The 12478-nt window shown below is 49.6% G+C and overlaps 2 protein-coding genes across 3 annotated transcripts; both read left to right on the forward strand.

Moving 5' to 3' along the window:
• Nucleotides 1–57: 57 nt before the first annotated feature.
• OSCP1 (organic solute carrier partner 1) lies at nucleotides 58–10892 on the forward strand. Its single transcript, XM_083879222.1, has 10 exons — nucleotides 58–171; nucleotides 5517–5671; nucleotides 6805–6972; nucleotides 7331–7411; nucleotides 7992–8095; nucleotides 8440–8568; nucleotides 9088–9157; nucleotides 9619–9758; nucleotides 10313–10376; nucleotides 10674–10892. The coding sequence occupies exons 1-10, from the start codon at nucleotides 60–62 to the stop codon at nucleotides 10788–10790; spliced, it is 1140 nt and encodes a 379-aa protein (XP_083735348.1). The 5' UTR covers nucleotides 58–59; the 3' UTR covers nucleotides 10791–10892.
• Nucleotides 10893–10956: 64 nt separating this feature from the next.
• LSM10 (LSM10, U7 small nuclear RNA associated) lies at nucleotides 10957–12358 on the forward strand. 2 transcript variants are annotated; one of them, XM_083879310.1, is made up of 2 exons: nucleotides 10957–10989; nucleotides 11665–12358. In XM_083879310.1, the coding sequence occupies exon 2, from the start codon at nucleotides 11670–11672 to the stop codon at nucleotides 12039–12041; it is 372 nt and encodes a 123-aa protein (XP_083735436.1). In that variant the 5' UTR covers nucleotides 10957–10989; nucleotides 11665–11669; the 3' UTR covers nucleotides 12042–12358. The 2 variants fall into 2 exon arrangements, with proteins under 2 accessions (XP_083735436.1, XP_083735435.1); XM_083879309.1 differs by lacking the exon at nucleotides 10957–10989 and adding an exon at nucleotides 11104–11422 and having other exon boundaries at nucleotides 11501–12358.
• The last annotated feature ends 120 nt before the right edge of the window (nucleotides 12359–12478 follow it).

Below are 12478 nucleotides of genomic sequence, written 5' to 3' on the forward strand. Positions count from 1 at the left end.
GCGGCGGCGGCGGCGGGAGCGGGGAGCAGGGCCGGGCCTGCCGGGGCCGTGCCGGGGCCATGTCGGCGCGGACGCTGCCGCTGCTGTTCCTCAACCTGGGCGGGGAGATGCTCTACATCCTGGACCAGCGGCTGCGCACCCAGAGCATCCCCGGGGAGAAGGCGCGCAAAGGTGAGCGGCGGGCGGGGGCCTGGCATGGCTCCCTCCGCTCCCGGCGGGTCCCGGGGCCAGCGGAGCCCCGGGAGCTGCTGTCAGTGTCCCCTGGAGGGGCGGTGTCCCCGGGCAGGGCGGTGTCCCAGGGAGGTGTCCCCAGGCAGGGCGGTGTCCCAGGGCAGTGTCCCCAGGCAAGGCGGTGTCCCCGGGCAGGGCGATGTCCCCGGGCAGGGTTCTGTCCCCTGGAGGGGCGGTGTTCCCAGGCAGGGCGGTGTCCCTGGGCAGGGCAGTGTCCCCTGAGGGCCGGTGTACCCGGCCAGGGCGATGTCCCAGCTCAGGGCGGTGTCCCCAGGCAAGGCCGTGTCCCCGTCCCGCCTCTCCGATAGCGGCTCGGGCTGTTCCCCCCCCGGCAGTGCCGTTCCCAAGATGTCACAGAATCACAGACTGAACTGGGTTGGAAAAGACCTTTAAGATCATCAAGCCCAACCTATGGCCCAACACCTCCTCCTCAACTAAACCACAGCACTGAGTGTCACATCTGGTCTCTTTTTAAACACATCCAGGGATGGTGACTCCACCACCTCCCTGGGCAGACCATCCCAGTGCCCAATCACTCTTATAGTGAAGAATATTTTCCTAAAATCAAATCTAAACTTCCCTTGGCACAGGTCGAGCCTGTGTCCTCTCCTCCTGTCACTTGTTACACAGGGACACACTGTGCTGTCACCAGAGGATGCGGTGACCTGACAGGCAGAGTTTTCTTGCCCCAATTTCAGGGCTCCATCCCAGTTAATTACCACAGAAATCACCACAGAAATCAGCCCTCAGTGTTCTGTGGGCTCCACTGGGAAGCACAGCCCGTTGGGGTTGATCAGCTCAGTGAAGTTCCCTGTGGTAGGAACAGCCCCAAGGTGTTGCTGGGGTTGGTTTTGGGGAGGTCTCACACAGGAGGAGAAAGTGGAGTCCTTGTTGGTGTCCCTGGGCTCAGTTCGGGGGTTAAAGCTGCAGAAATGCACTTTTCTATTCAAAATAACTCAGGATTTGGTGATGTCAGCCCAGGTCCTGGGGCAGACCAGGTTGCTTTGCAATGAGAAGGAGTTTCCAGGAATAAATTTGTAAATCTCGTGCAGACACGCACATACATCTGTGTGAAATTCAAATATCAATACCCGAAACCCTTGTCTGGCTTTTATACAACCTCATTTGGCCAAAATCCTTTTACAAACATTGTGCCTTCATGTGGGCCATGAAACTCCAGCTCACAGCCAAGCACCTCTGTATTTACCACTTCAAATTAAAGCTTTGCTTTACAAAGCCCTTGCACCTCTCTGTCAGGGGATGGGGAATGTGCCTCGGGAAGCTCTGTGATGTTTTAATAAAAAATCAACTTGATATGAGCTTGGTATTGTTATCCCTTCTGCCTGTCCTTCCTGAAGTGCCAAACAACAAAGAGATCACTGTAATTATTATATTGTTTGTCAGAGGGGCAATTTGGAATTATTCATGTGTGTCCTGATGAGGGAATGACCTGACAGAGGTTTACTGCTGTTCGTGCAGGGACAAGTTTAGGATTTTTAGCTAAATTAAATCTTGGTGGAGTATCCCAGCAGGAGAATTGGGCTGCTTTAGTTTGTCTACACATGGATTTTATTTTTTTCTTCCAAAAAATTGTGTTTTAATTTCACTGAGATGTGGTTCATCCACATTGAGGTATTTGTTGATGTTTAAAGCTGTTCACTCAAATGTTGGTTACTTATAAGTGCAAAATACAGCTGAAAACTTTCCCAAGCTCATGCAAAAGGTAAAATTTTCTGTGCACTGAAGCAGCAGGATTTTATCCAAGGGGAGGGTGAGATTTTCATTCAGTGCTGAAATGCTGATGAGAAAAGACAAAATCCATTAGTTAGCTGCTTTTATTTTTTTTCCTTTTTTAAGTTTATTTCTTTCTATTTCTTTCCTTCTCCTTGCAACTCTCGTTCTTACATCTTGAACTGCTGTTTTGTTTTATATGCTTCGTGTAGATGAATGGACAGATGTGGACAGGAAACGAGGTACAGTAACTGCTGGCTGCATGCACCAGTCCAACCAACATGCACACCTGGGGCTCATCGTGCCTGAACCCCTGAGGCTGTTCCTGCAGCCTTCAGGCAGTGTCACAAATGAACAGGAATGCTCACCTGGTCCTTAAATGCCCTTTTGACTGGAAATCGGTGAAAAAAAAAAAAAAAAAAAAAAGGCCATATTTTATTAAAATCTTGTGGCCTCAAAAATCAGCTGGTAATTTAACCAAGAGTGTAAATGGATCAAAACTTTTTTTATCCTGGTGGTCTTGCCTGCAAAAACGGTATTTGTGTTTCTTTGCCACTGTCTTCATGCAAGCATGTAATTGTCTGAGCATTGTGCAGGTCGTTTTTTCTGCTTAAATGCAGGAATATTTTGGTTTATTCCATTTTTCTAAGGTTTGATCTCATTGCTCAGGGTTTGGACAGGTGAACTCCAGGGATGATCGAAGGCATTCCCATCTCCCAGCTGCTTTACCCACCTGTGCTGGTGGTCACACCTGGCAGAGTGATCCCAAAGGAGCAAAGGATGCCCAAGCTCATCCTGCCTGGAGGGTGGGATTGAGCCCTCGGGTGCTGCAGGGGAGCAGATGAGGTGTGAACATGTTTCCCTCTGGAATCTGCCCTGGAACAGGAGCCTCCAGTGAGGGCTGTGCTAAGGAAGGAGGAAATGAACCTCTTGAATCTCAAGTTTTTGGGGCAGAACTTACAAGGTCCTTCGGAGCAGCCCTTTTTTAAGAGGGGTCAAGGTTATGATTCGTGTTTTGCAAAATAAGCATCATTGGTAGGTTTTAATATTTACTGAAGGTAAATGCTGATGTCCCGGAGTTTGTCCCAGCTTTTTTCTTTACCATTCCATCCTGTTTCCAAGCACTCCCTTTTCCCAGCCTTTAACTCAGAAGTCCAGGACCAGAATCCATCCCATCCAAAACAACGAGGAGCTGTGGCTGGCTCAGGGGCAGGTCCCAGGCTGACCCATCACTTCTCCTGTGAGAGAGAACACTTTGCCTGTGCTCAGTGCTCCAGGGGATCCTGCAGTCACCACCTGGGGCTGTCACTGATGGAGCTGTGACGAGGTTCCCTGAGGAACCACGAGCCCGTGGCACTCAGGATGACTGTCCAGAGCTTATAATTTTCCTTGTGCTGCCCCAAACATCCTCCTGGAAGCTCCAGCATCACCCAGGTGTAGCTCCAGTCTCGTGTCATGCATCCCAGCCACGCCAGTGACAGGTGCTGTCTGTCACCAGAGCCTTGGCATGGGGAGGACAAAGCCACCACCACCCCCAGCTTCAGTCCTGTCCATCACACGGGCTGTGCTGGTTTCCCTCCCCTCTCTGCTCAGTTGCTTTCTCTGTGTTGTTTGTGCCATGTCCCTGAGCCAATGCTCCTGTGTCACTGCCATGGCCACTCCAGGGCCCCCCTGAGACCTTTGATGTGTCATCATCAAACATGTGAGAGGTTTATTATCAATTTGCCCTTCACTGCAGTAATTTTTTTTAATGTCTTTCTCAGTTATTTTTATAGCCCACACAAGAGGTTTTAATTTCAGGAGATAATTTATGTCTGTGGTTCATACAGACCTTCGATTCTGTTGGAAAATCAGTCTTTCTCCTGGTGGTTTGGGTTGTTTGTGACTCTCCAAAGACAGGAGAAATCTTTGTGTGGGCAGCAGACACAAGCAGCTTAAAAATATTTTCCTTAATAGCAGTATAAAGCAGAAGTCCTTTTTTTGTCATAACTGATTCCCTGCAAAATTAACTAGATACTAATATCTGCTAGTACTAATATATTTTATTTTCTCCAGGAAAAAATAGGGGAGTTCTGACAAAGATTGCAAGAAGGGATTGTTTTATGGCCAGTTTATTTGAAAGGAAGGGAGGAAGAAGGCACTTTGTTCCCATTTGTAATTAGGTGTATTTGTAGTCCAGACTGCTCAGGAGCTGAGATCTGTCTGTGGTTTTGGGGTGTTTAAACCAGGTCTGGGGAGCCCTGTCAGGCTCAGCTCAGGGCTGTGTGTGACCAGTGCATGAGGAACCTGTAACCAGCAGGTTTAGAGAGGAGAGAGTCAACTCTCCCTGCCCAGGCTCCCAGCAGTCCCCAGGGAGTTTATCCTCTAGGGAGAGATGAAGTGACAGGGAAATTACCTTTGTTTTGTCTCTTGGTATAGGACAGGTGTGAAAAGCCAGGTCTCTGACCCCCAAGGAATCATCAAGGCAATAATTCAAACAATTGGTTACTACCACTCTCTATATGTTCACTTTTTTTCCTTTCCCTTTTTTTTTTTTTTTTTTTTAATTATTTATTCAGAGATTTTTCTAATCCACAAGAATTGTCTGGCATTATGAGCTTTGTAACAGTCATCTGCTTAGGAAAATCCACACTTGTACACTAATCTGTGACCTGCTGTTTTCATTTACCTTTTTTTTTTTTTTTTTTTTTTTTTTGATAGAAGAATAAATGTTTATTGATGATAACTCTTTAGAGTGTATCAGGGAGATAATAAAAGTGGCAGATCCAGCATAAAAGCTCAGATGCTGCATCTGCTTGGACCACTGCACAATGTTTTCCATCCTGTTTGCATTAAAAGCTCAATAACCAGAGCACAGCCCTCACACTCAGCACTCCTGAGCTCTAAGAACTCCCCAGTAATAAAACATTTCCATGGCTAAATTCACACATTAAAAAATGAACCACAAGTAAGGAAGTTTGGAGTTCTGCATTTCAAACTCTAGGGCCTGCAGATCTTTCAGCTGTGAGAGCCCTGAATGCATTAATATAGATCCCAGGGATATAAATGCTTTATTAAATACCTGCCAGGGTTAATCCATTTGGAATAAAGATTACAGAGAGCCCTGCAGGAGCTTCCGTTGAGAAGTTAAAAAATAGACTGATGGTGTCAGAGGGTGTCAAGGAACAGGCACAGCCAGGCAGCTGCAATCTGCAAAGATCTACCACAGTGCAAAACGCTCTCCTTAGGAAGCAGATTTTTTAGATAATAACACATCAGAGCAGCCTACAAGCAACATCATTTAAAAGTGAAAAGTGCCAACCATAGCTGTAAAACCAGAGCAACAAAGCCAGCCTTATTCCCACGGGGAAACAGGGACTGCTGCCTTCAGCTCAGGTGGCATTTGTGCCCTGGGGGACATCAGCTGGCTCAGCCCGGGTGGGACTGAGGCAGTGCTGGATCCAGAGGAGCTGTTCCCCCTCTCCTGCTGTGCCCTGTCCTGTGAGCCTTTCAGCTGGGATGGACCAGGAACACGCCGCTCTGGGGCAAACCACAGAGCCTCTTTATCTTTGCAGTTATGAACGACATCATCACCACCATGTTCAACAAAAAATTCATGGAGGAGCTGTTCAAACCCCAGGATCTGTATTCCAAGAAAGCTCTGCGCACCGTGTACGACCGGCTGGCCCACGCCTCCATCATGAGACTCAACCAGGCCAGCATGGACAAGGTAACACAGTCCTGCTGCCCAGCCTGCCTCTGCTGCACTCCCTCACTGCCCTTCACCAGTTGCTGTTGCAATAATTAATGGCTTTGAAGCATTTTGGAACAGCTTTGCTTGTGAAAATGGTTCTCGGCCGAGAAAATCCGTGGTATTTTTAAGAACTGAGTACTATTCAGAACTGAGTATTATTCAGAACTGAGTATTTCTGCTTGGCCAGCTAAATGTTTGATTTGAACAAGTTCACTAAGCATTCTTTAAGTTTATCAGGTGTTTTCATATATATTAGAAAGATACACATATATGGTATATGGGTGTGGAGAAATGTCTGTGTTTCTGTACTGACTGTCTTGCAGGTGTTAAAGAGTTACTGCCTGCAAACAGTGTATCCACAGCCAATTTAGGGAAAAATGGTAGGAATGGGATTGCCAGAGAACCCTCCACCCAGGTGTCAGGGCTGCTGAAATTCATGGAATCACTGAGGTTGGAAAAGCTCTCCAAGAGCATTGAGTCCAACCTGTGCCCAATCCCCACCTTGTCACCCAGCCCAGAGCAATGAGTGCCACATCCAGTTGTTCCTTGGACACCTCCAGGGATGGGGACTTCACCACCTCCCTGGGCAGCCTCTTCCAATGTTTAATTGACATTTCCATGGAGAAATTCCTCCTGATGTCCAGCTTGAACTTCCCCTGGCACAGCCTAAGGCCATTTCCTTTCCTCCTGTCCCTGTTCCCTGGGAGCACAGCCCGACCCACCCTGGCTGCCCCCTCCTGTCAGGGAACTGTGCAGAGCCAGAAGGTCCCCCCTGAGCCTGTTTTCTCCTGTCTGAGCCCCCTCAGCTGCTTCAGGTGCTCCAGCCCTTTCCCCAGCTCCACTCCCTTCTCTGGACACACTCCAACCCCTCAATGTCTCTCTTGCCCTGAGGGGCTGAGAACTGGACCTGACACTCGAGGTGTGACCTCAATGAGCTCTGGTGACACTGGAGACCCAGCAGAGAGACTGGGGATGGGACTGCAGAGGTCTTGTTTTTTAGGAAACAAAGTTAAAATGATTCTTTGTGCCACAGGTCTGACTGAATCCCTCTCTCCATGCCCGGGAGGTTTCCTCTGTGACAGGACCAACATTCCTGTGTTCCTTTGCAGCTCTACGACCTCATGACTATGGCCTTCAAATACCAAGTGCTGCTGTGCCCTCGGCCCAGGGACATTCTGCTGGTCACCTTCAACCACCTGGATGCCATCAAGGATTTCATCTCCGATGCCCCTGGCATCCTGAACCAGGTGGATGAGACCTTCCGGAGGCTGATGGAAGTAAGAGTCCTCAGGACAAGGGTGGGACACACTGTGGTTTGATTTTATGGGGGTTTTTTTGCCTCTTAGAGATGAATTAGTACAGTGGAGAGGGCTGTGAGTCAAGTGGTATTTTTTTGCTGACCCAGTTTAAATTAATGTATTGCTTATTCAGCCTGATTTAAGTCTCCACTGATTTCAGCAGAAATTAAATCAGACTTTTAGTCACAGATAATAATTACTGATAATGACCAGCAGCCCCCTTAGAGCATCTCTGCTCTCCCTACAAGTGGATCAGAATATTCAGCTGTATTTGTTCCCTCTTCCCCTGGGTGGGACATGGCACACCTGTGAACTCTTGATGATTTTCCTTTTCCAGACCTACAACTGTCTCTCTGATGGTGAATTCCAGCTCATCAGGCAAACACTTCTCATTTTCTTCCAGGACATGCACATCAGGGTAAGAGCCCAGTCCAGCTAGGCAGGGAGGATGACAGGGAGTTTGGGGCTGGAATACAAAGGGATCTGCTTATAAACACTGCAGGTTTGGGTTTGTTGCTTGTGCTTTTCAGTCATCTTGATGTGCTTGTAATTGCACTCAAATTTCACAAATTGAGCACATATACTGCAATAATGCTGATTAATTCTACAATATTAAGGAAAAAATAATCTCTACTAGTGTGATTTGTTGACTGATAAGTCCATCTTTCCTTTTAGAAGAAACTTGATAGTAAACCTGAGCTTGAAGTCTTGATGTTCTCTAAACAAATTGGTCACACTCGTGTGCATGAACAGGACATAGTTTTTAATACAATTTTTTTAATGTTAGATCAGTGTGTGCCCATCCTCTGGACCATAATTCCACATCAGTGGCTTTGTAAATGCATCCCTATATACCCATCAAGAGCTCTAGGAGACCTTCCCCAGCAGAGAGGTTTAAGGTAGGCAGAGAGGTTTAAGCTCAGCTTTCAGGGAATTTGGATGGGAAGGTCCATAGAGGATTTCCCCAGGGGTGTGATGTTGGTGATGTCCTTTTGCAGGTCTCCATCTTCCTGAAGGATAAAGTGCAAAACTCGAATGGTCGTTTTGTGCTGCCAATCTCAGGGCCTGTCCCGTGGGGCACAGAAGTGCCAGGACTCATCAGGTGAGCTGGTGTCGTGTGTGGGGCTGCTCAGGGAGGAGAATTTCATTCCAGAGGGCTCAGGAATCCAGCTCACACTGCCATTCCTATTGCATGGATAGCTGAACCTCCAGTAAATACTATTTAAAGGGCAGGATTTGGGACTAAGTCACCCAGCAATGAAATGCTAAACTGCTTTTGGAGTTTTCTATCCCAATAAATTAGATATTAATAATTTATCCTATAACAGAGGTATATAGCAATGTGCTGTTACAAAGTTTTATTCCCCTCATGCAGAAAGCAGAGGAATTAGGTACTAAAATCAGGATTGAAACTGCTAAATGTTTCAATAATGCTTCATTTTTAAGGATATTCAATCACAAAGGAGTGGAAGTTAAGAGGGCTGAGTTCACCACTGCTGGGAATTACGTTACTCCACAAAGAGAAGGATCTTTTGAGCTTTATGGAGACAGAGTCCTCAAACTTGGAACTAATATGTAAGTAATTTTGTTCTGTGTAGAAACCTGAACCAAATGCTGATGGATTGTTCAGAAGCACATCTTCAGCCTGGTGTGGTTTTGGCCTCTTTTGCTATTAATTATCAGGTTGACTTTGTTACAGGGCACTGTCCTGCACCAGGACATGTGTGGACAGTGTATAAAGAGCTGCAGAAAACAGCAAAACTTTGATTTATGCCCACATTGGAGCTGAGGAAAGAGTGTTCTGCACTTACGTGAAATGTGATTTAATGTAACCACAGTCAAGAAATCCTCTCTGATCTCCATGTTTGCCTTAATGTACATTTTCCATCCAAAGACATCTGTGTTCCTTCTCACAGCTTTATCCCTCACATGCATTATTGCCTCAGCATTGCACCACACTGAGCTGTAACTTCTCACTGCAATTGTTCAGTCTTCAGAAAAATATCCTGAGATTCTGCATCCTGTGCTGCTCTCTCTGGTTGCTGTGCCTCATCTCACAACAATCTGTTCTTATCCATGTGTTTTCCCTTCTAGGTACAGTGTGACCCGGCCAGTGGAGACACACATGTCAGGGTCATCCAAAAACCTGGCATCCCAGGCAAAGGTCAGTGTTGTCCTGTTGTCCCTGCTTAAGCTGGCCAAATTCTTAGTTTTTAGATATGGGATAAGTTCAGGGAAGCTTTTATGTTGTTTTCAGAGCCTCATCCAATCCTCCCCAGTCCTTTGAAGTCAGGGGAAGGGCACATTTTCCTAAAGAATCCACACGCTTGTGCAAGGATGTGCTTGCTTCCATTTTAATCTCCTCAGAAAACAGAAAGGTGTTTTTACAGATGAGCTGGAAAAGTATCTTGTGCTGAGTCTGTAAATTCAAACAAACATTTCCAGTACTGAGCTGGTGATTACTGGTTATCCACACAATCTGTCCCAGGAGTAACAGGGAAATGTGTTTATATCCCTCTAAAGGACATGTATGGAATATCAGAAATATATGAAGGACATACATGGAATATCAAAGCTCCTTGCAGCCAGGTAATTACCCAATGAGCCCATTGCTGTTTCCTGCAGGAGAACATAGCTCCCAACCCTCTTGCTAAAGAAGAGCTGAACTTTCTGGCCCGGCTGCTGGGAGGTTTGGACATCCAGAAACCCGCTGGTGGGGAGACGGGATTTCGGCTGAACCTGTTCACAACCGACGAGGAGGAAGAGTAAGCTGGGATCCTTCTTGGTTTGGGTTTGCGGTACCCTGTGGGGAGCCTGGAGACCAAAGCTGACCCTGGACAGCTTTAGGGTCAGACCAGCACGTTGTGTCCTGCTCCAGGATGTTCCCTGTGATGCAGCTTTGCTCCCAATGCTGCTGGACAGAAACATCCCTTCAGTCATTTCAGCAGAGTGTTTCTATCTGCTTTTAATCTCAGTGACAGAAATGTTCCTGCTCTTCTACACTTAACAAAAGTATCTAGGAATGGGAGAAGCCTCCAAACTGGGGTGAATACATTAATTTGCCAAGTAGGAACAGAGGGATTGTCCAGACTTTATAGAATTCAAATCCAGAATGGTTTGGGTTGGAAGGGACCTTCAGGGTCCTCTAATTCAACTCTGTCATGGGAAGACCAAGTTGCTTCAAGCCCCATCCAAGTCTGGCCCTGTGAGGATCCTCTGAGTATCATTTGTGCCTACAGGAGCCTCATGAACTCTGATTTTTATAACTTCCTTATACATCTTCATGGGATTAACCATTCTTTTCATGTTTTTAATCAAGACATGCTGCACAGACCAGGCCAGAGGAGTTGTCCTACAAGGTTATCAACATTGAAGCCACACAGGTATGTAACATTTCACATCACTGGTTCTCACCATCCCTGTCTTTCTAAGGACCACGTTTCACCCAGAGTAGGGACTTAAAAATACTTTTTTTTCCCATTTCACTTAAACTCATAACTAATGACTAATTTTCTGTCAAGACAGTGGAATTGGTGAATATTTACTAAGAAAATTGAATCCTAACAAATACTAGAACAGGTTTTTAGCCCACTTGAGTGCAGAAGGGGCACGTCCCAGTCCTGGCCGCGGTAACAGCGCGGGGGCGGCGGCGGCGGCTGAGCGCGGTGTCTGCCCCGCAGGAGCCGGGGCGGCGGGCGGAGCTGTCCCGCATCCTGGGCGAGATGGAGGTGGCGGAGCCGCGCCCGGACAGCGCCGAGAAGGGCGAGGACCTGCTGGCATTGATGGACGGGCTCTGAGCGGGACAGCGAGACAGGGGGACAGCGGGATATGTGGACATCGGGACACTGGGACACGGGGACATTGGAACGCGCGGGAAATGCGCGCGCGAACGCCCCGCCCCTTCCAGCCCCGCCCCTTCCAGCCCCTCGAGGGGCGGGGCCGCGCATGCGCGAGGGGCGGGGCGGCGCGGGCGAGCGCGCGGGAAGGCGCCGGCGCGTGAGTGCGCGCGGTGGGGGGGAAGGAACGGGGACATTGGGGGGACCCGGGAGGGGGACAGCGAGCATGGAGGGGGGCTGCGGGCAGGGAGAGTGCCAGGGGGACACGGAACACCCCAGCCTGCGATTGGGGGGGGCACGTGTGCCAGGGGGTGGGCGAGGAGAATGGGAGTGATTGGAGAGCGTGCGAGGGGTGGTGGGAGTGTGTAGGGGAGTGTAAGGAATGGTATGAGCGCAGCTAAGTGCGAAAGGGGTTGTGTGTGTGTGCAGATGGGCGTGTGACCGGTGATAGGCGTGCAGGTGAGAGTGGAAGGGGCGATGCGTGTGTGTGCAAGTGGGCATTTGAGGGTTGGTACAGTGTGCAGGGTTTGGTCTGTGCGCAGGGGCTGCTCCGCGTGCAGATGAGCGTGCAGGAGGGGCTGGTCCGTGTGCAAGTGTGTGTGCAGGGGCTGGTCCGTATGCAGGTGAGCATTCAGGGGTTGGTCCATGTGCAGGGGTTGGCCCATGGGCAGGGGCTGGTCCGTGTGTAGGTGTGTGTGCAGGGGCTGGTCTCTGTACAGGTGAGCGTTCAGGGGTTGGCCCATGGAAAGGGGTTGGCCCGTGGGCAGGGGCTGGTCCCCGTGGGGCACAGCAGATGGGTGTCCCCAGCCCCAGGCCGTGCCCTGTCCCACCGCAGCCGCCATGGAGGTGAGCCACTCTGTGAAGGAGCGCACCATCGCCGAGAACAGCCTGGTGATCCTGCTGCAGGGGCTGCGCGGCTGCGTCACCACCGTGGAGCTGCGCGACGAGAGCGCGGCCGCGGGGCGCGTCACCAGCGTAGACGCCTTCATGAACGTGCGCCTGGCCGAGGTCACCTACACGGACAGGAGGGGCGCCGTGTCCCAGCTGGACGAGCTCTTTGTCACCGGCAGGAACATACGCTACGTGCACATCCCCGACGAGCTGGACATCCGGGCCACCATCGAGGAGCAGCTGCAGGCCATCCACAGGGTGCGGTATTTCGGGGGCCGTGACAAGGGCCGCAGTGAGTTCCTTCACGCCAAGCACAAGTGAGGACCTGGTGCTGCCCCACAACAGCCGGGATGGGCTGGGGATGGACTGCCAGCCCCTCCATGCCAGCTGTCACACCCCACAACATCCCCCCAGGAACATTTTCCCCTAAGGACTTGGAGCTCTGCTGTTCCCCGCCCCAGTGCCTGCAGAGGAGCAGGACTGGTTTTTTTGTAGTGAATAACACCACTTAAAGGCTCTGGTCTCTCTGCTCATTTCCTGTTCCATTGGCAGCTGCTCATGTCTCTCCTCCAATGGCCAAAGGACTCTTGGCCAGAGCTGCCATCCCACTGCCCCTGGCTCAGCCTTTGCCTGCCTACAGAGCGAAGGATTTGCTGTCACCAGTGTGACTACCCTGGGAGCTGGAGCTGCTGGTGCTGAGCTGGGCAGGGGGTGTTTCTGGTCTGTGCTCAGCTTCCAGCTGAGCCACCATTCTGGAA

The sequence above is a fragment of the Zosterops lateralis genome, assembly GCF_965231275.1.
Source record: "Zosterops lateralis genome assembly, chromosome: 28".
Classification (NCBI taxonomy): domain Eukaryota; kingdom Metazoa; phylum Chordata; class Aves; order Passeriformes; family Zosteropidae; genus Zosterops; species Zosterops lateralis.